General features: G+C 39.1%; 2 protein-coding genes across 3 annotated transcripts in view; both read left to right on the forward strand.

Annotated features, from left to right (window-relative positions):
• The window catches only part of SECISBP2L (SECIS binding protein 2 like), a 46,836-nt gene extending 32,644 nt beyond the window's left edge, over positions 1 to 14,192 (forward strand). The window contains exons 14-18 of the mRNA XM_030576862.1: positions 1,414 to 1,576; positions 2,266 to 2,486; positions 3,203 to 3,357; positions 8,186 to 8,405; positions 9,582 to 14,192. Of these exons, the coding sequence (XP_030432722.1) occupies positions 1,414 to 1,576; positions 2,266 to 2,486; positions 3,203 to 3,357; positions 8,186 to 8,405; positions 9,582 to 10,255 (1,433 nt within the window). The 3' untranslated portion in view covers positions 10,256 to 14,192. The remainder of the gene's footprint in view (positions 1 to 1,413; positions 1,577 to 2,265; positions 2,487 to 3,202; positions 3,358 to 8,185; positions 8,406 to 9,581) is intronic.
• A 2,491-nt stretch (positions 14,193 to 16,683) lies between these two features.
• The window catches only part of SHC4 (SHC adaptor protein 4), a 67,533-nt gene continuing 59,385 nt past the window's right edge, over positions 16,684 to 24,831 (forward strand). The window contains exon 1 of one of the 2 annotated variants that reach the window (XM_030577603.1): positions 16,684 to 16,737. The gene's annotated coding sequence lies outside the window, so the exon portion shown is untranslated. Of the gene's footprint in view, positions 16,738 to 17,703; positions 17,792 to 24,831 lie in introns of those variants that run through there. The other variant, XM_030577604.1, reaches the window with a different exon arrangement.

Genomic DNA, 24,831 nt, shown 5'->3' on the forward strand with positions numbered 1-24,831 from the left:
AAATAAATCAGTCTTCCACTTTCCATTTGGGACACTTTCTCTGTAATAGACCTTAATTTGAAAGCTTTTCTGATATTTGGCCATAACCTAAACTTACTCAGTGTCACCCATTTACTCCTAGTTTACCGTGAACTTCTGCTGTGTGGCACATTGGAGTCAGGTCGTCTTTGGTATTTGGAGTTTTGTAAATGTTTTGTAAATGTTTAAAAGCTCCCTTTTAGCCAGACTTTTAATCTTTATTTAAAAATGAGTTCCAACAAATACTTAAATTTCTTGTTAGTTTTATAGTTCTCACAGTCCTGGGTAATTGAGTATTGTAGTCTACTAGTTTGTTTTTTGTTAAATAATAGTTCTGACTTTGCTGTCACATTCCTGGAGAGTTAAAATAGAAATTTCAAGGGCCAGATCATCAGCTGATCTATATTTGCGGAGTTTTATTTATATCAGTGACCACAGATTTTCTATACCAGTTTATACAAACTGAGAATCTGATGCCAAATGTATATTAGTAATGTTGTGTTTTTTCTGAGTGTTAGTCAGTAGTTAAAAGCACCTGACACAGCTTTCATAAGGCATGAATTTGGGATAGAAGAACTTGAAAAAGTGCAGTAGTCCAGTTAAGATGTTTCCCCGGACTAGTTGTGCCCATCAAATTTGGGCTGAAAATCTTGTTAGAACAGGCTTTCTCATGATACTTCCGGTCCTCCTGCTTTTGGTAGGGCCCAAAAAAGCATGAAAACCCGGACTTTTCAAATCACCTTCTAGTGCTCCCTCTTCTGTCTAAAATCAGCAAGTACAGAGGTATATGCAATATGGCGGGGAAATGCAAGTTTAGTGCCCAAGTCATTTGAACTCATGCAAACTATTCAAACTTTTGCTCAGAGTATAGTTAATTCTTGAACAAGGAAAGGAACATCCAAAGCTGTCAGCCAGTACCTCTCTGATATGGAGATTTGTGACCCACATTGTGATGTGATATGGTAATTGTAATGAGTGGTACTCTAAAGATTGCTAGGACAGCAAGGATGTATTTAGTGTAAAAATAGGTAATGACTCTCTGGAGATCACTGTAAAGTAAAGCAGCAAAAAGACAGCATAATTTAAATGTCACACAAGTTTAATTTTTGGAAGACGTTTATTCTCTTCAAGTAGTTCTTGTTTCATTCGTATTCTCAAATACTTTTTTTTGTTTTTAAAAAGAGAGCTCAAATATAGTAATTGAATGCGTATTCAAATACCATTAAAGTGGTTTACCTGACAGATATTAGGTGCCTGAAATTTGTAATATATGTCCTGCTGTCTGATTTTTACATATGAGTGGCAGATGAGTTCCCTATGTTAAACTATACTGCTTTTTATATATAAATGCATTTCATACTTCAGATGTTTCAAAGCTTTTTTCATTTCTTTCAGAGCCGGCGCTAAGTGTGCCTAGTGATACTTCACTTTCTCCAGCAAGTCAGAACTCTCCATATTGCATGACTCCAGTGTCACAAGGCTCACCTGCCAGTTCAGGGATAGGTAGTCCAATGGCATCTTCAACAATCACTAAAATTCACAGCAAGAGATTTAGAGAGTAAGCACTTTGAATTACTCAACTTGAATTCTAAAGGTGTATTCTAGTCAAATGTATTTTCTAACTGTATTTGAATTTACTGAACTCTTATAAGTTGTCGGTGAACTTAAGTTAGCCTATCCCCCATGTAAAAAAAGTACTACTCCCTGGTGCTTTGCACCCTCTGTTTCCTCCTTGCTTCTTATGAGGCGGGTTATAATATTCCTGAGGGATTTTCTTCAGCTAGGATGCTGCTTTTAAGAAATAGAGTAAGCAGAAAAGTCATTTCAAATGAAGGGCAACTTTGAGTTTGGGGAGCTGGAAACTCTGCTACAATCCACCCCTACTAGAGTGGAATTACCACTAACCAGTGCTTGAAAGCATCCCTTATTGATTATCAAATTTGATCAAGGAATAGTGAATTGTAAAATATAAGTGTGTATGAGCTATCCTCTTTAAGTTGTGGGCTCTGGGTGGGTGGGTTGTATCCTGACAATGTATTTCACTGTGGTTTCATTTTAAACATTTTCAGAATATCCTTACGTTGTTTTAAGTGTACATTTTCTTTAACTTCTAAAAAATGTACTTAGTATACTTGGAACAAGTAACAAAAAATTTATTTCTGCCAAAAATCATTTAAAGGCACACAGCAATGAGAGAGACTGCTGAATTTGCTATATGCTAAAATGTGGTGGTTTCTGAATTGACAGGTATTGTAATCAAGTTCTAAGTAAAGAAATAGATGAGTGTGTGACTTTGCTGTTGCAAGAACTTGTCAGCTTCCAGGAACGCATTTACCAAAAGGACCCCATGAGAGCTAAAGCAAGGAGAAGGCTTGTTATGGGTTTGCGTGAGGTTACTAAGCACATGAAGTTAAACAAAATCAAATGTGTGATCATTTCTCCCAACTGTGAAAAAATCCAGTCAAAAGGTACAAGTGCTTTAATAAGAAATATTTTAGTGTATAAATGCTATGTGTATATTGCATTTTCCCCAACGCTACCAGTGATGCTAACCTTGTTAATCCATTATGTTGACTTCTGAGTCATTTTAAGCATCTTCCATGCTGTCCCATAAGCATGACAGGTCATCTTTCACTTGCATTGTAAAGCTGCCATACTCTGCCTTTGGGCCCATTTCTCTAACTACTGGAACTAGTCAGGCAGGAATTGTGCCTTCCTGTATGTTGGACTGGGCCTAGTATATTTTGCACACTATGGGAATGCAAATGGTAACTTCCTGAGATATGTAAGAGAAGGAAAAGGTCTATTAAGAAACAGAGAATCCAGTTTCATAAAGTTTCTACGTAGTAGTCCTAGTGTATAACATAGCACTATTAGAGGTTTCAGAGCATTGTTAGATGTACAGATTAACTGATCATATTGAGTAAATAACAGACTTGATTGTACTTTAATAAAACAAGCAAATTTACTGCATGTGCACTGCATTCAAAGCCTTACTGCTTTCTAAGCCTTACTGCTTTCTGGCAGTACATGGTTTAATCTAAATATCTGGTGGCTTACTGTGTGTACTAAAGTTTTAGCTGATAGCCACTGACAAAAACTGTGGAATACTGGATTGGACCAAAGTGCACTATTAAGATGTCTGTTCTAAGCTTTAGCTTTGTGTTATTTTTTTTCTCCTAAGGTGGATTGGATGAAGCTCTGTATAACGTAATAGCCATGGCACGAGAGCAAGAGATTCCTTTTGTCTTTGCACTTGGACGTAAAGCTCTTGGTCGTTGTGTGAACAAGCTAGTTCCTGTTAGTGTGGTGGGAATCTTCAACTATTCTGGTGCTGAAGTAAGCAATTCATTTCTGAATAAATAATACCATTTCAATTTTTTTTCTCATGTAATACGTGTTTACAAACTTTTTTCACTGCACTTGGGCCCACAAGCTAACTATAATGCATGCGTGTATACATACAGAGTGTTGACTAACGTTGAATGCCAATTTTATCTTGGCCTATTTATTCTAAAGTTGCTTATCTCTTTAAATTTGACACACTGCCCAGTCAGTTCTGTGATGTCAGATTTGTCACCCCTTCTTCCTCTAAAACTTTGGAACATGCTGGCAGACATCTTTTGAAGTGTCAGCTGAAATGACCTGGAATGTCCAGGATTGTAGGGCATGCCAGCATCTTGAAGTAAGGCAACTGTTGGACTGTTACACAGATTGGGAGGCAGTCTTGGGAGGCCTCAAAGGAGCACTGGTTTCAAGGGCATCTACCTGCTACCTAAAATCCCCATATTTCATCAGAGGTGTATGCTTCTGCTTCATTGGGTCAACACACCTTGGGAGGATTGTGGGTTGCCATCATATTAGATGTGACCTGTGCATGTATCAAATCATCCTGGCCTGTGATCAGAAGCAATGCGGGAGAGATGGCGCTCAGGGTCACAAGTCCATCTCTCTCCCTTCCCAGCCCCTTTCCCTGGTTTTAACTGATTTGCTTGTATTAAGCATGCTGAATAACATCTGCTGAAACTGCTGCCCTCACTCTGCCCTTATTTATGCCCACGCACTATCAGCAGGTACAGATAGTCTCTGCCTGTGATATAACCACTCCAGTCCTGCAGGTACAGCTCATCTACTGCCTGCACTAAAACTAGGGTGATGAACTTTTCCTTCATCTGTTGGGGAAAACAGTGAGGAAAAAAGCCATTTTTTGAAAATAAAACAGAACAAAAACCTGTATCTCATGTTGTAAACACATTTTTTCTTTAAAAATTAAAAAGGGCACTCATTGTCCAAAATGAAAAGCTTGCAATTCTATGGGAAATATAATCGAATTCTCATTCAAACTAATTAGGCCTACCACTCTTTCTTTTTTTTTGTCTGCTCTCAGATATGTTACAGATTCCACAACTCACTGATTTTTTTTTTTCCAGCTTCATGCCTATGAAGTTTCAACCAAAGCAGTCAGAGTGTGCCAGAAACACACTCAATTGATAACTAAGTTGCCCGGAGAGGCATGTGAGAGTCTTCTAAAAATTGACAAGTCTTAATATCTGTTCTGACATCCATTACTTTACTTACTTAGTGGATGCAACAAACTGTGACAAACAAAGAAAGAGGTTTGGGGTATAAATGTGATTCTTCCATTTTAAAGCTAGATGATAATGGGAAAAACTCAGGATTAATCATAGAATGGGAAGGGACTTCGAGAGGTCATCTAGTCCAGTTCCTTGCACTCCTGGCCGGACTGAGTATTATCTAGACCGTTCCTGACAGGTGTTTGTCCAACCTGCTCTTAAAAAATCTCCAGTGATAGAGATTCCACAACCTCCCTAGGCAGTTTATTCCAGTGCTTAACCACCCTGACAGTTAGGAAGTTTTTCCTAATCTCCAAAGTAAACCTCCCTTGCTGCAATTTAAGCTCATTGCTTCTTGTCCTTATCCTCAGAGGTTAAGAAGAACAATTCTTCTCCCTCCTACTTGTAACAACCTTTTACGTACTTGAAAACTGTTATGTCCCCTTTCAGTTTTCTCTTCTCCAGACTAAACAAACCCAGTTTTTTCAATCTTCCTTGAAAGGTCATGTTTTCTAGATCTTTAATCATTTTTGTTTCTCTTCTCTGGACTTTCTCCAATTTGTCCACATCTTTCCTGAAATCTGGCACCCAGAATTGGACACAGTACTTCAGTTGGGGCCTAATCAGTGCAGAATAGAGTGGAAGAACTATTTCTCGTGTCTTGCTTACAACACTTCTGCTAATATATCCCATTTTGAATTTTAATCCTATCCTCCTAAGCACTTGCAGCCCCTCTCAGCTTGGTAATTGTGCACAAACTTTATAAGTGTACTCTCTATACCATTATATAAATCATTGATGAACATACTGAATAGAACCGGACCCAGAACTGATTCCTGTGGGATCCCACTCATAATGCCCTTCCAGCATGACTGTGAACCACTGATAACTATTCTCTGGGAACAAAAACAGCCAGGAGTCCTTGTGGTACCTTAGAGACTAACACATTTATTTGGGCATAAGCTTCACCACTCTGATACCTGTCTCCGGGAACAATTTATCCAACCAGTTTTGCACCCACCTTATAGTAGCTCCATCTAGAAGTTAAATTAGCATAATTTTTGTTAGTTTGAATTGGTTATGTTGTCTGTCAGCATCATGGGTTGAGCTCAGAACATGGAAACTTGGTAATGAAATGTCTCACTTCCTTTGAATAAAGTTTTTTAGTTTTGTCCTGGGTTTCCGGTTCTAGATTAAATAAATTAGGTCAGATGCCTTTTTGAGTCTGACACAGTTATTTACCTTGCAGTCTGACCATATTACTCTGACACTTCATTTCCTTTTGTAACCTTTAGTGCATCTCTCTAGTAGTCCCTTGTTTGTATCAGCCATTGGCTGCTATCTGATCAAAATTTCTCCTCACCCTCATTCTCATTGTACGTTTCACTGTGCTTAAAGTAGTTGCATGCAAATGTAGAGACTGTCTTCCTGTGAGTTCCAATAAGTGTTGTTGGGAAGCCTGGGTATATGTATCCTTTTTCAGTCAACCAACCCATAAGGTGGCTGATGGTTACAGAAGAATTTTAAACTTCCACAGTGTGTGTTAGGACTATATTAGGTGTTGCTGCTTTCTAAACAAGGCTTAAATAGTGCACTGAGCACCCATGTACTTCAAAGGCAGTCATCCTGAAGTTTTCCTATCATTTCGTTTTATTTTCTGAGCAAACAGGAAAGCCTATATGCATTCTTGGATGGCATCTTCAGCAATTTGGGCACAGTATTCTAACATTCTCTTTTCAGATAATGAACACAATCTTCCCTATATGGATGCTAGCATCCATTTTTGGGTCATTTGGTAATCACTAAAACTTAATCACCCATTTACAGTATTGATCAGCAGCTTTCACATTTACAACAGTTTGAATGAGAAACAGAAACTAAATGTAGCACCTGGTAGACTGAAAAATAAGATGAGTTGTCCTACTCCTTCTAGAGCTATATGTAATCAGATACCCTCCTCCTCCTCTGCACCACCTGCCAGAAGTTGCTAGGAAGCCAGTCTGCTCTAAAAGGTTATAGTACCATCCATAGACTTGGTGCTGGAACCGGGGGTGCTGTTACACCACCTGGCTTGAAGTGGTTTGTATCATATACAAAGTTTACAGTTTGGTTCAATGTCTCTCAGGACCCCCACTATAAAAATCATTCCTGCACTCTTGCCAGTGACAGTAGATTTCTAGTCTACTTTCCTTCCTTACCCCCAAAATCCCCCCGGCTGTGTATTCTCTGGGTAGAATGGAGGGTGCAGCATGGGGGAATGGAACAGGCTTTTCATATCCCTGACTAAAACTGTAGGATTACTGATAGCTCTTGATGCCCGAGGCCTGGAATTTTTGACAGGCACCTCATTGATTGCATCATGAATGCTGGCATCAAGGAGTTAAAGATGCTGAGATGACAGCAATTTTGTCCTCACAATAATAGAAATGGTGGCACTTATTGGTGTTAACCTGTCTCTCTTCTGATTTTGAGTAAAGTATAAAGGATTCGTAGTTTATTACATGTACCTGTTACCATTATGTATAACATGACCAGTTTGTGTTGAGCATGTTTATTTAATTTTACTTTGTGACTCTTTGAAATTGAACATGTAATTATTTCTGCCTAACCGAACTTGTTTCAGGTATTGTAGCATGTACTGTAACTTAAACCACTTAACAATTGAGCAGTTAACAATATTTTTCTCAAGATGTAAAGTTTTTAATAAACATATTGATGGGGTGGAAACAAAATTACCAGCAGTGAGTGTGCTAAAACAGCTAGCCACAGACAGTATTGAATTTTAGATCATGTTGCATCCTTTGTTACCTGCTAAGGAAGGAAGTGCCCATTAAATACTTAAATTGTCATTCATCTTTTGTTCTAACATATATTTGGAAAGAGATTCAATATCAAGTGTGGGCCAGTAATGGAAAACGTCATTAAATATTCATTTTACTGGCTCCGTATGTTTATGGTGGTTTCTTTGGTGCAAATATAAGACTGCTATTCTAATCAGAGGTTCCTTGAACATGTGATACCATCTTTTGCGAAGCCTGGGTTGCAAGATGTTGTGACATCCCACTGAAAAGGGCTGTAGGCTTGATATTGTAGATAATCCATATCTAAATATGCCATAATATCATAGGCTCAAACCTATTAATCATTGCACAAAATAAAACCTGATTAGATCTGTGCCATTGGGAAGCAAAGACTAGTAGTGAGACCTAAGGGGCTTAAGATAACAAAAATTAGTAACAGGTTTTTTTTTAAAAAGGGAAAATTCTGCAACCATGAGTTTTATCATTTGGGATTTTAGGCTGAGTGAACTCTTCCTGTGAGTCTGCAAACAATGCAGGAAGGCAGTGTTCTTTCCGTCCTACCCATGCTTCATCAGAAATAACCCCAGCAAAAACTTGAGCTGTATAAATGCAGAGGTATCCTTAAAATGAAACTTAGAGCATGACTGATTATTGCCCCCAAATAAAGGGCACACTCTTTTTGACTTGACAGGCTTTTGGGTTGCATATACAGGACCTGTTAATAAAAGGGAAAATGGGCCAAGTGAAAATGTTCATGAAGAAAGTAACATATGAAAATGTCTTCATATTTAGAGCCTGTTTAATAAGTTGGTCTCGCTGACTGAGGAGGCCAGAAAGGCATACAGAGATATGGTTGCATCAATGGAGCAGGAGCAGGCAGAAGAGGCCTTAAAGAATGTTAAGAAGGCACCTCATCACATGGGTCATTCTCGTAATCCCTCTGCGGCAAGTGCTATTTCATTCTGTAGTGTTATTTCAGAGCCCATATCTGAAGTGAATGAGAAAGAATATGGTAAGTATTAAAAACGTATATTTATATTACATAACATAAAGTGGAAATAGCTATAAATATTAAACCAGAGGTAGAAAAAAATTATCCCAATACTTCCCAGTCTAGAATATATTCCACACCTTAAAGAAGGTGATCCAAAATTGGTTAGGCTCTTGGGGTGAGACTGAATAGTCTTCTGGGGAAGTTCTTCTAGAACTGACCACATAAAAATAATGGCATTGGCCCTAATCCTCAGATGTGTTCCAAATACTTTGCTGATAAAAAGCAAACCTAAAGCCAACCACAGGAGGATCACTTCAGTTGCAGAGGGATTCTCTGTGGGATTGACCTTGTATATGAAGGCCAGTGGTGAGATTTGAACAGGGGGTTGTGTGTATAGGGCAGAATGAAGGAGGATGACTAGGGAAGTGAAGAGATGAGAGGTAGACAGGAGCTAAATTATTTAAGTCTTTGAAGACTAGAGCAGTTTGCTTAAATTTGTTGTTGAAGTTGAAGGAAAGCCAGTGAAGGGTTGAAGAGTTGTCATGGTCTGAGCAACCTACAAGATTGATTTATGCATTAACTCTTAAGTACACCCAGTGTAACAGCTGGGATAGTACCAATTGAGAATGAAATACTTGTCTAACCTAGGTCAAATTGTTAATAGAATTGACGTGTTTTTTTTTTCCTGAGGACCCATTTACTCAAAATAATGCCTTGATTACTTGGAATGTGTTTGTTTGTTTTTGATTTTATGATCTACCTTAGAGGTTGTTTTTTTCACTTCTTGTTCAGAATGCAACAGCAGAATGATGATTAATACTATTTTGGCAAATTACCATGGGATTCTGGCACTGACAGTAAAACCCCACTGCGTGGTCTCCCCACACACCATCAGCCGTGCCATTTCTTATTGAGTGTAGTGCTGAAGCGAGCACATCAACACCTTTTTTTTTATTCAGAACAAAATGAGTTTGAGAATCTCTCTAAGCATGGAACAGTTTTTTCTGCTCTTAGTTTTTTTTTCAAACTATTCACTGTGTGACCATGTTTGGACAAGTATAGTGTTACATGCACATCTCCTTTTTATACTTTTTACTTGAACAAGATCTTAGGATGTTTTTTAATTGTGTAAATGTTTTAAAAACTCGCTAAGCTGTCAGTTTTCTGATGAGCTTATGGTTTCTTGATTTGCAGAAACAAACTGGAGAAACATGGTGGAAACATCTGATGGGTTAGAAACCTCTGAAAATGAGAGAGAGTCCTCATTTAAGACAACTGCACCAGAAAAATCTAGCAGTGTTCAAATTGAGAAAGCAACTCTTAATAAACAGCCACTTACAGCTACAACCGGAACTACCTCAACTGCAAGTCATGGAAAATCCTTGCCAAGTGACAGAGAAGAGGTGAAGCCAGATGACAATCTGGAGTGGGCCTCACAGCAGAGTACAGAGACAGGATCTTTGGATGGCAGCTGTCGTGATCTTTTGAATTCCTCCATGACCAGTACCACCAGTACTCTTGTACCAGGAATGCTTGAAGAAGAGGAGGAGGATGACGACGAAGATGATGAGGATTACACCCATGAACCTATATCGGTGGAGGTTCAACTTAATAGCAGAATTGAATCTTGGGTCTCGGAGACCCAAAGAACTATGGAAACCCTTCAACTTGGGAAGACCCTTAGTGGTGCAGAGGGAGACGATGTAGAACAAAGTGAAGAGGAAGAGATAGAAACTCCTGAGCAGGTAGATCCAGTAATTGATAGTGAGGAATGGACAACTGATAAGCACGCAAGTAATGCCCAACATAAATCCACGATCAGCAATTCTCTGAATAAAGAACACACAGATTCCAATTACATGTTGTAAAAATAAGCACAAACTCAGGAACTCTTTAAAATTATAATTAACTGTTGTAAGGGTTGCAGCCATTACTTTGTATGCTTCATCTCAACATTTTGCACTGTTTAACATTTAATGTATGTATTTAATTCACAACAAATATTTGTAGCTGTCTTTTGTTAATTGTTTCATTAAAACCTATAGTTTAGCTTTTAATCAGTATCTGTGTATTTCCCAGAATTGAAACCATCTGTGTAAAAATCTCAGTCAGTAATAGATATTTACTTGAGCTGCTTTTGTAAACGGAGAAACTATTTATAAACGACCAATTGTAAGCAAAAATCTTCTTAAATTTGACTGTTTATCTTTTTTTCCAACACATGAGCTGATCTATATTTTAAGACTTGCAACGGTTACCAACATTTTGCATTGCTGATACCCCAATCATTTTAACCTGATTGGCCATAATTTTCTAATTATACCTGGAAATAATAAATAAATAAATAAATAAATAAATAAAAGGCTTCCTATAAAGAGAAGCCAGAAAAATCCAAAAACATTTTTCTTGCAGTCAAAAGGAAGAGGCGATTACAGAGAAATGTATGCATGATTTTTATGCTAAGACAGATGCAGCTTGTAGTTGGGTCTCTGAGGGTATATTACAAAAGATGCAGACTGTAATGAGATGGTTACAGTATACTAGAATAATTTTAACCCAAAACCACAATAGCAAAATAATTGTAGTTAATGTATGTTTGTTTTTTTTCCAATGAAATACGAAAAAAAAAAAAACAAAAAAAAACAATCACTGTGTGCAGAGTCACAGTAAGGGAACCATTAACCATGACCACCATCCATGTTGTTCTTAGTAACTGACTGCTTCCTTATTCTTTCACTTACCTCAGGAATGCTGATGTGCATAATTTTATTTACATTAAATAAAACAGGCATAAGTGATCTGAGTATTTAACAGTAAGTGTGACTGATGTAATAGCTAAGTGTATGGTTGTGTTCACTTGCATGCTTTGATTCTGGCCACTTTTATATTAAGTTCAGGATCAATTTTAGGATTAATTCTCATTGAGAATGTGAACTCTTGTTCCTCAGTTGTAGCAGCCTAGTAGTTGACTTTTAGAGTAGTAAAGTAGTTGTTCTGGGAAGGCAGGAAAGCACCTTGGAGTTCTGAGTGGTGTCAGTGGTTCCCAACAAAAAAAGAAGCCAGAAACAAATAAGCTGCCGTAGAATTATCCATGTTTGTTCCTAGTATTGAAATGAAATCAATTATCTGGTGATGAATTTATTTCAGATTGGGAATGGTGTATATGTCTAATCCTTGCACACCAAGAGTCTGAATTTTCTAACTTTGTCCAGTACTGGCAATAAATGTACTGAAGCCATCAGCACCAAGGACTTGACTACAAGAGTAGCCAAAGAACCATTTTCATGAATAACAATTTTTCATGGCAAATATAGATTTGTTTTAATTCTACTTCATTATTCTAGACCACTTCCATTTTAAAAAAGGTAACTTTCAGTAACACAAAATAAATAGGACATTTTAATTGCACACTTAGTTGACTTATTTTGGGACCAGCACTTTTTTAGTATTTGTAATACCGGTATTTCATGTTGCACTGGGAAAATCAGACTCCGGGTTTAGGAAATAACTAGTCCTGTCTTTCAGATGGTAATGAGCATTGTGGAAACGAAGAGTTTGAGTATTACGTAAATAACACTTTGGTATCTGTAGACATAGCAAATGCTATGCAGGACATTGTTGAAGAGCTGTCCTGTCATGTTCTTAGTTCTTTGATATAATCTTTCTAGATATTAGCAACAGATGTTTTTTATAGGAATACAAAGAGTAAAGAATGATGCCTCCTAAATATTAACCCCAGTTGTTTGTACTGCAGATTTTATTGTGCATACGCTTTGAAAGTTTTAGTTGATTTAGGAAATGATAGCGGTTTGAACTGCTGACAGAGGATCAGTGTTTGCCCTTGGACGTTTAAGCACAGCTTCCATCAACAACTAAAATCATCTGTGCACACTAAGGATAGAATTTGACCTAGATTTTCCCAAAATGGAGAGTGGGATTACAAAAAACTATAATCTGTACATTTCCTTTTGCTTATTCCATGACAGTGATTCAGATAACTCTTGAGGTAGTAGCATTACAAAGGTTTCTTTTTCATCTTTTCTGAACTTGGACAGTCATTTTAAGATTTTGACATTTATATCGAACAGGAAATCTACTTGTCATCTTCAACCTACTGTTTAACTGTAATTTTGCTACTGATTTCATAAGTATATTATGAGTTCATTGAAGATGATACAGCTCATCTAGTACCTCTCTATTTGCCAGCAAACAAGGAGAATCTTTGTAAATGTGAATGATCACCTCTAGAGAGGCAAACCAAAACAGAGTAAAGGAAACCATCTATTTAGAACGTTTCCTTTTGATAAGATGAGAATGAGAGATAATTGTGAATGGAATGACTGTGTGTCTGTGAAGTGGTCCATTTGCATCTAAAATTAGGGAAGTTCCTTGCAATGTGCAGCATTTAAGAGGTATAATCTTGATCTTATGGAATCTTGTTTCTATCAGCAACAGGAATAAAAAAGCATAACCTTTCCGATTATTTTATAGGTTATTTTATAGTCCCATTATTAATTTTTTAAAATAGCTGGATTTCTATTTCACTGTAAAAAGTATACAATTTATTATACAGATAGCTACACTCCAAAAAACAGATGTTTCTGGAGTTATGACTATAGATATGGTTTCTTATTGTGAAGATTATTCAGAAAACAAATATCCATTTTTTTTCTTTCAAAGATTATTGGATTATTTAGATTTCATGCATCTGGCAAAACATGAAAAATGTGTGGTAGGGCATCTTTACAATGAATTGATAGAGGTGACTGTGCATAGAAAGTATTTTATATAACACTGCTGATATCTGTGCAAAAATAAATGTAGGGGAAAAAAATCTGGAGAACGTAGTCCTTCAACAGACCACTTTTTTTTTTATTTATATATAATATATTTTTTGTCTGAGTAAGGATTAAGGTTCTGGTCCTGCAAATACGTACTTACATACTTGACTTTAGGAACATAAGTAGTTCCACTGATCTCAGCGGACCTATTGGTATGCTTAATTTAAACACCTGTGTAAGTGTTTGCAGGATTGGAACCAAACAATAACTGCAGGATTTGTTCCATATTTTTAAAATTAAAAAACTGTAGGAAATGTTCTTCAATAATGCACTTGTCTGATTTCTTAACATAAAGGTGGGAGATCTCGAATGCTTATGTGGGTAAGGATATTCACATGATTCAGTCCATTTCTTTAACATGAAGTTTAAATTTTAATAACAGTACTTTAAATATGAATGCAAAAAGTTTTATTGTTTGAAAAGCTGTTTGCTAAAACTGTCATTAAGTATTCTCTGTGAAGTTGTGCCAACTAAGCAAAATATCCAGTTGATTTTAATGTTGATCATATTTTAATCATTAAAATTCAGTGTGAAGATTTGTTTACAAAAACAAAAACCAGCAGAAGAAAGCCATACATGCAGCCTATATGGGTTTCTAGCCATCCCTTCCACACACAATGAAATGTAGAATGTCTAACTTGAAATTTATAGTGCATGATAACACTGAAATTAGCAACACAGTTGGCACAGCCCACCTTCTAAATGTCATAAATGGGTCATATATTTTTAAATAGATTCTAATAAGATAAACTGTTAATCTTTAATGTCTAACATTTGTAGCAACACTTAGGTTAAACAGCAGAAAATTATTATAAAAGATGAAGGGTTTTGTTTTCTTTTTTGCTGTATGAAGAAGAATTGTTCGATCTACCATACTTTTTTGGAGTAATAGCTTTTTTTGCACTATGTAAATACTAGTGGGGATTCTTCAAAAACTAATAAAAGTGATTGTAGAAATCTCTTACTACAGTGATATATTCATTTACCAATTGCAATATCCTTATTTCTTATCCGTTCCAAAACTTCACCAGCACTATATACTGCCTAGCATTTTAGTTCTGATTAAGCATGAAGATTTGTTGCTGCTTTTCCTGGCAGGTACCAGTGTTTTTTCTGTAGTTTGTCCACCAGGTGGTAGTGTGCATGGTATCTTTAGTTTGCCTCCTTGGAAGTAAACAATGTACCAGCTAGACATTGTTCCCAAGTGCAGAGTTCATTACTGGGAAAGTCACTTGGTTGTTTCTCTTTGATTTCCTTCACTGAAATGTTTCCAGGTAAAACAACCTGTTTAAAGATTTTGTATCATAGGAGACATACATTTTGGTCACTTACAAATTTGAAAAGAAAACTCAAGTGAAAACTCTAAGTCCCTTGCTGAAGTTCTCGGTATAAGTGTAGTTTTAGTAGAACTCTTGGAACTTACAAATTTGAAAAAAGCATCAGAAGCATCTTGTTGAAGACGAGTCCTAAATCTGATTACACGTTTTCAGGGTGAAGTAAAATTGGCCTTAAATGCATACCATCACCATTGAGTGTGATCCAGACAGACACAGCAAGGCATTTAAAACCAAAGGCTGATACTAATTAGCACTTCCCATTAATCTGCTCATGTCTTGGCATTATCACCGTGGCATGAAGGCAAAACACAGGTTTTCTATATACTATGTAAAAATCTGCCACTGTTCAGAAATTCCTGCAATGGAACTAATCTTGGAATTTCTGTCTTGGAATTGGAATTAACTGAGTGTGCAAAATCTAAGATGAATCTCACTTCCTGCTAGGAGTAAAGGGGACAAAAGAAGCGGCAGATAATGACAATGTTTGGAGCTGTTAACATCTTTTGTACCATGGTGTGATGTAACATGGGGTTTTGTATTGTCCTCATCTGACCTCGGCGTAGATCTTTACACCTGCATTACTGAAGATACTGTGCTAAATATCCTTTTGAAAATTTGTGCAGCTTGCTGTGGAGAGCTCCTTGCTTTCCAGTGACTCATCACAACTGCTCACTTCACCTCAGCTATCAGAACTGCACCATTAACTGGTGTTGCTACTCCCATGTCCTTTGAGATTAGAAGTACATTAATTCATGGTGTTCTATATATAAAATCAGGTTCATACTGTAGTTTTGCTCTTGCAGTTTTCATGGCTGTTGAAACTTTCTACAGAAACAATGCTTTGAAATTTCTCATGTGTGTTCTCAACCCAAAGGTGAATTTTGGAAAGTCCCCAGAGAATATTTGGCCCTTTATGACTTACCACACTATTTCCATAGTTCAAAACAATTATTTAAATAACTTAATGTTACAAACTAAAGCCCAAACTTCCTAGGAGTTTAGTCCTCAATGAGAATAATATTTTTGAGTAAATTCTGAAAATAATCAAATCTGGGCATGAAATAGCAACAAAACCAAAATGTCTTTTCCGATTAGTCTTTTAGCATTGCTCTGAGAATGCAATTCCAGATTGGAGCACCGAACAGAAATATTTGCAATGGCCATTCAAAAAAAAAGAACCAACAAACCTGTTTAATTAGATGTTTGAACTTACGCTCTGAGATCTACTACAAGTATCCCAGTATTTCAAAGAATAACTCAAAGCACTGACCCGCCACTACTCTTAAGGGCTCACATTCCAGGAAACTAGAATCTATTTTAATGAATGTTCATTAAGATAATCAAAATATGATATTACTTGATAGCATGCATACAATATCCATGCTAGTGCCTTTCTTTTTCTTTAAACATAAGCAGGGTAGAACTACGTAGTATGCTATTTTATAGGTGAGACACTTTATACTCAAGAAGTCAGGGAGCAAGTTATTCCCAGTAACAAGAAGTCTTCCACACTTTTGAATGTTTCTGCATATGAAAGTATTTAGATTACACCTTGTGCATCTTTTTGTATTGCTGTGTGCAAAGTGGCAGAGCTGTGGGAACAAGAGCTCTGAATTTCACAGTGTAAATTCTCCCTTATAATGTTGCAGTAATGCAGCTTTTGCTTTTAACGTGATAGTGGCTTACCAGAGAGGTACTGTTTTGGTTTTTGTAGGAAAGGGATTGGTGTGTAGTCACTGATGCTGGACTAGGGTTGAATATCTGCAAATACTTCATAAATAACCAAAATAATTCACTAGCTGATGTTAAGAGCAAAGCAATTCTCAGTTAGATTGTACTGTCTCAGTTTCATCTAAAAACTATGACCAGCTACCAGTTCTAACTATTACAGAAAATTTTTACCAAACTGTTCTGAGTTAGTATCTTGAGCATCACTATTGTATTGACAAAGCTGAGAATTTGGCATGATTTTGAAACTGGCATGTCAGAGATATGTGCTGAAGAGCTCACTGATTCAAATCACTCTAGTTATGCAACAGGCTAGCTATTGGATTTTCTTTCAGATTTTTTTCAACCACTGCGTAGGCAAATGAGAAAACTATTTGTATAATTCTGGTACCTCTTTTTTTGTGTGTATGTGCTCAACTTCCTCCGAAGAAAGACACAGAACAGGTAACTGGTTTTGCTCCTGGTTTCTTTTCTTAGATTGCTGAAAAGTTAACTATGAAATGCAGGAGGGAACTTTCCAAGTTGGAATGCCCGGCTGTACAATTTGGGCAAAACAGAATTATGCACTTAAGTGCTATATTTAACTTTTTTCCTTTGACAGCTACTTGATACCTTCTGTCAGTACAGCAGTCATTGATACATGTTCTCTATGAGAGGCGGATGTGTGTGGGTGTCCATCTGGACATTATTTAAAATATCCAGCTATCTGTAACAAGGTTAGTTCCCAAAGATAATACTTTAATGAGCAAAGAGGAGTTGAGTAATCATGGAACGCTGATACCAGACTTGCTCTTACATGAGGACAAACAGAGGAAATGGAGCAAGCTGTACTTCCTGTAGTTATATTTACAAAAGTGCTGTTTGTCTTTAGGTTCCCTTGGAGTCCTCCCGGAGGCTATGGTGGTAACCTCATGCATGCAGGCATGGCTCTCATGCTGTATAGTATAAAAAGCATATTAGCTGTGTGTGGTGCGATCGCTTTAATTTTTCTATGATGCTTCCTCCTCTCATCCTGTGTACGTGGCTGTTTGTTTCTTGCTATCACAGTTACACAGCAGCAGTGAACTTGGCTGTGCTAGTCATTTGATCTTTAACAGCATAGTACTTCAAAATCTGCGCTATTTTTTGTGTATTCTAAAAAATGTTTTCAATACAAGAGCTCTCTCTTTGGATGGCACCTTTCAGACAAGCTACAAGGGAAGGCTTTAAAACACATTTTTAAAAAATGAATTTAAAGGTATAAGCAAGGGAGTGGGGGGAATTGTTCTCTCCTGGGGTGATTTTTTTTCAAGGTTGTACAAGTTAGTTATGCTCCCAACTCCCATTGACTTTCAGTGGGAGTTGGGAGCCTAGCTACCCTTTGTGCCTTTGAAAATTTTGCTTGATGAGGTTTTTAAACCGATGGTGAGTTGCTGCTTGTGAGTAAAGGAAAGGCTGCTCCGGATGGCAGAAACTGTAAAGAATTCTCTCGTACCAAACAAGGCTGTGGACTGATGAGGTGAGGAGAATGTTTCTACAGGAACAGAAGGAGCGAGAAGAGGAAAAGCACGGCAGTCTCTAAAATGTCTTTCTGATCCCCATAGTATCTACACTGCATTAAACCAACCCTAACCTCAGGGCTAAGATAGCAAATGTGCTGACCCTCCGGAGCATGGGGAGGTGCTGTGACTAGTCATCTGCGCTGGGAATAAATTCTCTAACACTTCCTAGGTAGCCATCACCAGCCCAGCTGCCTGGACACTGGGGCTACGTCTACACTACAGGATAAATTCGAATTAGCTTAAACCGATTTTATAAAACATAAAGTCGATTGTGCGCGTCCACACTAGGCACATTAATTCGGTGATGGGTGTCCATGGTCCGAGGCTAGCGTTGATTTCTGGAGCGGTGCACTGTGGGTAGCTACTGTAAAATAATGAGGCCAATAATGTCTATTTGCGCCCACACTAACCCTAACCCGATATAGTAATATTGATTTTAGCGTTACTCCTCTCGTTTTGTAGGAGTACAGAAATCGATATAAAGAGCAGTGTAGTGTGGACGGGTGCAGCATTAAATCGATTTAATGCTGTTAAAATCGGTTTAACAACGTAGTGTAGACCAGGCCTGGGAAAGGTTAGTTTTTCAGTATGTGTATTTGGATGTTCTCAAACTTGTATTTTAATTAAGAAATTATGCATATTTTTAATGGTCACATCTAAGCAAGGATGGCACTCTACCTGTATAATATCAAATACCAGAGCAGGAGTAAGTGGTGGTTCTTTGGAAATCATTGTTTCCTGTTTCTTCTGGAATTGGCCCCAGTCATGTAGTGCTCTTGATGAACCTTGCTCCTTTGTGGAGTTGACACTGCCTAGCTGAAGCTACTTTGTCATCCTGCTGAATTTGTTTCTGTTTTCAGGATTGGTTATTGGGGTTTTTTAGCCAGTAACAGAGCTTTGATTACTAATTCTAAAAAAGCAAAGAACACACCAACCTGTAGTGTCCTTATTTATCCTTCAGTCCTATGTGCCCTCCAGTTGCCTTGGGTTGTATGTCCTGGACCGCACTATAAGTGTGTCAAATCTGTAGTAGATTTAAGAAGTGAAGAGGGCCTGGATGGCCTCTCAGTACACCACAGGGGTAGGCTCAGACAGGCTCCAATTGTACCTACCAGGGGCAGCTCCAAGCCCCAGCACGCCAAGCGCGTGCTTCGGGCAGCAAGCCACTGGGGGCACTCTGCTGGTCACCGTGAGAGCGGCAGGCAGCTTGCCTGCAGAGGGTCCGCTGGTCCCGCAGCCTCGGGAGGTGTGGATTAACCTGCCTAGAGCTGCCCCTGGTACCTACTAGCCAGGCAGTAGATGCTGTATTTGCTCTGCAGGAAGCCTGTGCTGCATTGAGTACTTGGCATGTGACAATCAATTTGATCTCTTTGGTTGGGCTTCTTGCTTAGATTTTGTGTGGCGATCCCCTGGCTGGCTGTCCTACTCACAGGATGTGCTGAAGTTATATCACCAGCTGTCACTGCAAATCTGTGGTGTTCTTAGTGTGTTGATTTCCTATCTGCTACTTCTAAGTAAGGGTGTCTGCATGTCCTTCCGGTGTATGGCTAGTTCTGTTGCATCTTGTTGGCCTCAAATAGCAGGCCCAAGAAACGTGCTACCTCTATTACATATGGAACTCTCTCTTAGTAAAGTGATTCTAGGGTTTGTGAACAGAGTTTATTTGACAGCAGTACTGTCATATCCGCAGAAGGGGCATATACAGTGCAAACTTTCCTCACAATGTGCCTTGTCCATAGTACTCAACTTGGGCCTGGAGGGACCACTAGGATGCAAAAGGGTAGCTGACTCTCCACACCTCTTCAGTACTTGGCTTCTCTCTCTCTCTCTCTCTCTCTCCAAGTGACTTTTAAAAGTGCTGTTTAATGTGAACACATTTTCCCTTTTTGAACTGAAGTGAACTTGACTCATTTCACACTGGCTGGCGAGCAGCCTTCGGATTTTGGGGCTGATCTACACTGAAAACTTACATCAGCATCACTACAGCTCTGAGATGTGAGAAATCCACACCACTGAGAGACAGAGATATGTTAACTTAACCCCAGGTGTAGACAGCACTAGGTCAATGGAAGAATTTTTCCAGCAATCTAGCTACTGCCTCTCAGGGAAGTGGATGATCTGCAGCGAGAGGAGAAACCCTCCAATTGCCGTAGTGAGTGTCTACAGGGAAGTGCCACAGCTGAGCCACTGTAGCCTTTTAAGTATAGAGATAGGCATAGCCAAAGGCCATATCTACACTACCACTTATGTCAATATAACTTACATTGCGCAAGCATGTGAATAAACCACCCCCCTGAGCAAGGTAAGTTACACCAACCTCGGGTGTGGGTGGACAGCGCTACGTGGGTGGGAGTGCTCCTGCTTCCGCCGCTTGTTACATTCAGTAAATCACAGAAGAGCTCTGTCTTCTCGGCCTAGAGCAGCTACACAAGAGAGTTTACCGTGGCATAGCTGCAAGCTGTCTAGTATAGCCATCGGCTTAGACTTTTAGGTTACAGCTGCTGCCTAGGGCTGGATTGAACTAGTGCTCATAGGTGAATGTCTCCATCTCACTGCTGTTTCATTGCAGCTCTGTCCTACCGGACTATTTGTCCGTCTTTTTCCTAAAATGAAAAGGAGAACACCTGGTCTAAGGTGAAGCGTTGGGTGGGGTTGGCAGGAAATGTGGCTGTGAGGCCAGAAGGATTAAAAACTCTCCTTCAGTTCCCGCTTTGCCTAACTCAGCTCACCAAAGCCTCTTGCGTGCACCCTCTACCAGCAGTGTCTGCTTTGCAAATCATTTCACCTTTAGCAACTGGCTTCAGTCACATTCTACATTTCCATTCTAAATAATCCTAGTTCTTGCAATCTCCTCCGATGACTACTCCACTACACTTCTAACCATCTCTGTTGCCCACTCTCAAACTTCTCAGTTTCAACTATATTTCTAGAGAGTATAGCATTTTCAGTTGGCTTATGGTGAGGGGAACCAAACTAGATGCAGATAAAAATGTCAAAAGTGCCCAAGTGTCATTTTCAAAAGAGACATAGGCTTTTGAAAATTTGACCTACAATCACTGCTGACTGACAGTGTGTCTTCGTCCCATGTGATCAGTCCCTTGCCTGTATGAAATCGGAAACTTAACCTACACTTATAAAGTACATTTAAAAACAACAAGGAGTTCTTGTGGCTCCTTAGAGACTAACACATTTATTTGGGGATAAGCTTTCGTGGGCTATAACCCATTTCATCAGATGCATGGAGTGAAAAAAAGTAGGTAGGTATAAATATACAGCACATGAACAGATGGAAGTTGCCTTATCAAGTGGTGGGGGTGGTGTTAAGGAGGCCAGTTCAGTTAGGGTGGATGTGGTCCATTCCCAACAGTTGACAAGAAGGGGTGAATATCAACAGAGGGAAAACACAATTGGCTTTTTACTGAATTGCAATGATGGAAAAATACATGAAACCAATATCAAACAGTTGAAAGAATATTTTATGTATATGCGGCGGGGGAGAACTACCACTCTCCTGAAACCATACCTGTAAGGTAAGCTGCAATAGAAATAAAACCACAGTGAGTTAAACCTTTCAATAACTAGATTTGAAAAAGAATTGTGGGCACATATTATAAGAAGCAGATTGCACTGAATTGAAACTCCATCAGTGCTTGGGGGGAAATGTTGTGAATTTTAATAAATTGCTAGTTACAAAATAAATAAAGATTTTGGCTATCATTCTATAGCAGAATTCTGTGGTATTTTGTCCTAAGTCAGTGGTTAGACCCCTGGGGATCTACAGAGTCTAAGGTTTCCAAAGGGATCCACACGTGTGTTCAACATTTTTTAGGAATCTGAAAATGAAAAAAAGGTTGAAGACTGCTGTTAACCATGCATATCAGTGAGAAAGCAAGTGTTGAGGTTTTCCCTTGCATTGAGACAGCTGTCTCACACGCCCCATGACTGTATTAACTTTGCTTTTGCTCTATGCAGCCAAGATAAGTCCTCAGAGTTTGCCTGTTTCACTCAAGCTGCTAATTCATGTCTCCTCATTAACTAATCCCTTCATGTTGTTCCCTCGCATTCACAAGGTTTTAATGCACATTTCCAAAAATTTAAAACTGTCTTGTTAGACACTGCACTCTAGCAGAAATACAGGATATTTGTGCATTGATTACAAGACACGTGTAATGCTGCTTTTAACCTTCGCCTGGTGCATGTGAGAATATAACCACTGCTTACATGTGCTTTGCATTCATAAGTCGATGAATGTGATTGTAGTGAGTGTGTGGGTGAGACAGGGAATTAATGAGAGAAAATGTATGCGACAGGAAACATCGACTGCAGTTTAAGCTGTCTTGGGGAAGAGGTCACTAAACCCTATTCAGTCTGAGTGCTTCTGTCCATGTTAGTACAAACATACTGCTGGTGCAGAGACTACGTAGAGACATGATGTTTGGCCAGCTCAGGAGGATAGAAGTAATATTTTCACTATCTACTCTACTAACATTTGGATGGCCAGACCTACCTTCCAGATGATCTTATCCCCCTGAAAGTAGCACCCTCCAAAGAGCACTTCTGGGACTGTCATAACATATGCCACTCCAGATGGGCACTTCAATTGAAAATCTCCCCTACATAACACGCCTTAGAGATGTAACTTGGCACTCTATTGTTTCCCACTTTCCAGCCTCTTGATAGGACTATGAAAAGGGGTTTGCGGGCAGATAGTAATGCAGGTCACATTAATGCCTGCCCATTTCCACCGCTGTATAAAATGCAATTTTTATAGAGCTAGTGTTACATTAACTGAAATTCTTCATTGGGTATCCTTCACCCTCTGCTATAAACTAGCTTGCTAGAATGCTAACCTTAAAGGGACCAATCTAACTATCCTTGCCTGCCCCCAAGTCTGCTGGAGATAAAGTGTAATGTTCCAGGCACAGTGTTGGTAGTACTATCAGCTCTTCTGGGGACTGAAATGTTGTAGAGGTGTTACGTTTGCTCTTGTAAAGAAATGTGCTGTGAACGATAGATTTAAGCAATGGAACTCACAGCTCCATGATGCAATGGAAGTAAGTAGTTTAAAGTTGAAAACATTGGTTGCACATTTATGAATTGGAGCCGCTGCAGATGACCCTAGCCAGGATAGGATTACAATGGCTATCTATTGTTGTACATCAGAGCATAGGTGGATCATCAGCAAAAGCCATCAGGATCTTCCTTCATAGCATAACACAGAACATCTCTTGGCAATTTTACACCACCTTTGGAAGCAGTTGGCACAGTATCAAAGGCAGGATAATAGTGTAGAAGAAACATTGATATAGTCAATAAGAACATAAGAATGGCCATACTGGGTCAGACCAAAGGTCCACCTAGCCCCAGAGGGAATGAATAGAACAGGTAATCATCAAGTGATCTATCCCGTTGCCCATTCCCAGCTTCTGGCACACAGAGGCTAGGGACACCATCCCTACCAATCCTGGCTAATAGCCATTGATGGACTTATCTAGTTCTTTTTTAAAATCTGTTATAGCCTTGGCCTTCACAACATCCTCTGGCAAGGAGTTCCACAGGTTGACTGTCTGTTGTGTGGAAAACTACTTCCTTTTGTTTGTTTTAAACCTGCTGCCTATTAATTTCATTTGGTGACCCCTAGTTCTTGTTTTATGAGAAGGAGTAAATAACACTTTCTTATGTTCTTACGGCAGAGTTTCTGTTCTTCATAGGCACATTTCCTCTAGTGAAACTGCAATACACACATACATTTAGCTGGGTTCTGGATCAATGAATTTACAGTATTATAATACAGACAGCGTAGGAATCTGTTACAAAACTGCCACAGGCAATCCAAGCAGAATACCTGGACTACAAGGATGTTCTTATTGCCTGAGAAAATGAGTCCTGATAGAGGCTTCAGGAAATATGCACCACTTCATTAAAGCAGACCCCAGCCAAGAAAATTGGAAAATTGTATTGTCCTCTGTTTCCGAGCAAGAGTTTGGCTTCCTCCCAGCAGGCCTCAGGAACTGGAGTGCAATGAGCTGCAGCATCATGCCATAACCTCCCTGTGACACGAACAGAGGAGACCAATGTGAACCAGAGTGGTGTGCAAGAGACACAGCCTCCTTTTATACTTTAAACAAGACTGCAGGCTCCATTTCTCCAATCCTAAAAGGCCCTTTATGCTCCCTGGTGGTCAGAGGCCAACCGCCCACTAGTTTGAAACTGCAGCCTTGCCTTGAGAAGAGAGCTCTTTAACTGAAACGCACAATGTTGTTTTTCCTTCCACAAGGGCTAATGTTTCTTTTCCTGCTGCAATTTTGTTCTGGCTCTTGCTACCAAACTTTTATTTCTTCTTGTGCCTGAAAACAGGTCTTTTTAAAAATTCCATTGTGCTCTGGAGCTCTGTGGCTCTAAGAAGTAGTCAGCTATTATACCTCCTACACCTTAATCCCACTCAATGATGCCACCAGCTAGATAAGTGCTGGTTAATGCTGCTTCCTTTCTCTAGCACCACAGGAGGGGTGAGGGGAGGGGAAATCAGACTTTCAAAGTCTTGTCACGTATGACTCAGGCATTATTAGGAGGCTCAGCTTTCAGGGAAATGGGACAATTCTCACGGCCCCTATGTCAACAAACACATTTTGCTGAGATGTTGATGTTTGTGTTCCATGTATCAGGGTTAGGAGTTGGGGGAGGGGGTTGGACAATTTCATCATAACCCCCTCCCTCTGGAGCGTGTCACCTTATGTAATATTCTACAAGCACAAAAGTCTTAGGGGACCAGTCCATATCCCTGGCCCTTTGAAAGAAAGCCTATGTGTCATTGCTCCCCAGGAGTTAGAGGGGGGTGGGTGTGCATGTGTGTGTAAGATACAGGTGATGCTAAAGCTCAGCTGGTCTCCTTCTTGGATTTTTCAATTTCTGCAGGACTAGAACCATCAGCATCGGTGGGAAGGCGCATGCAATTGGCCCTAGTATTTCAGTTAGCTGTTTACAGACTCCATACATT

This window comes from Gopherus evgoodei, chromosome 10 (genome assembly GCF_007399415.2).
Source record: "Gopherus evgoodei ecotype Sinaloan lineage chromosome 10, rGopEvg1_v1.p, whole genome shotgun sequence".
In the NCBI taxonomy this organism is placed as follows: Eukaryota; Metazoa; Chordata; order Testudines; family Testudinidae; genus Gopherus; species Gopherus evgoodei.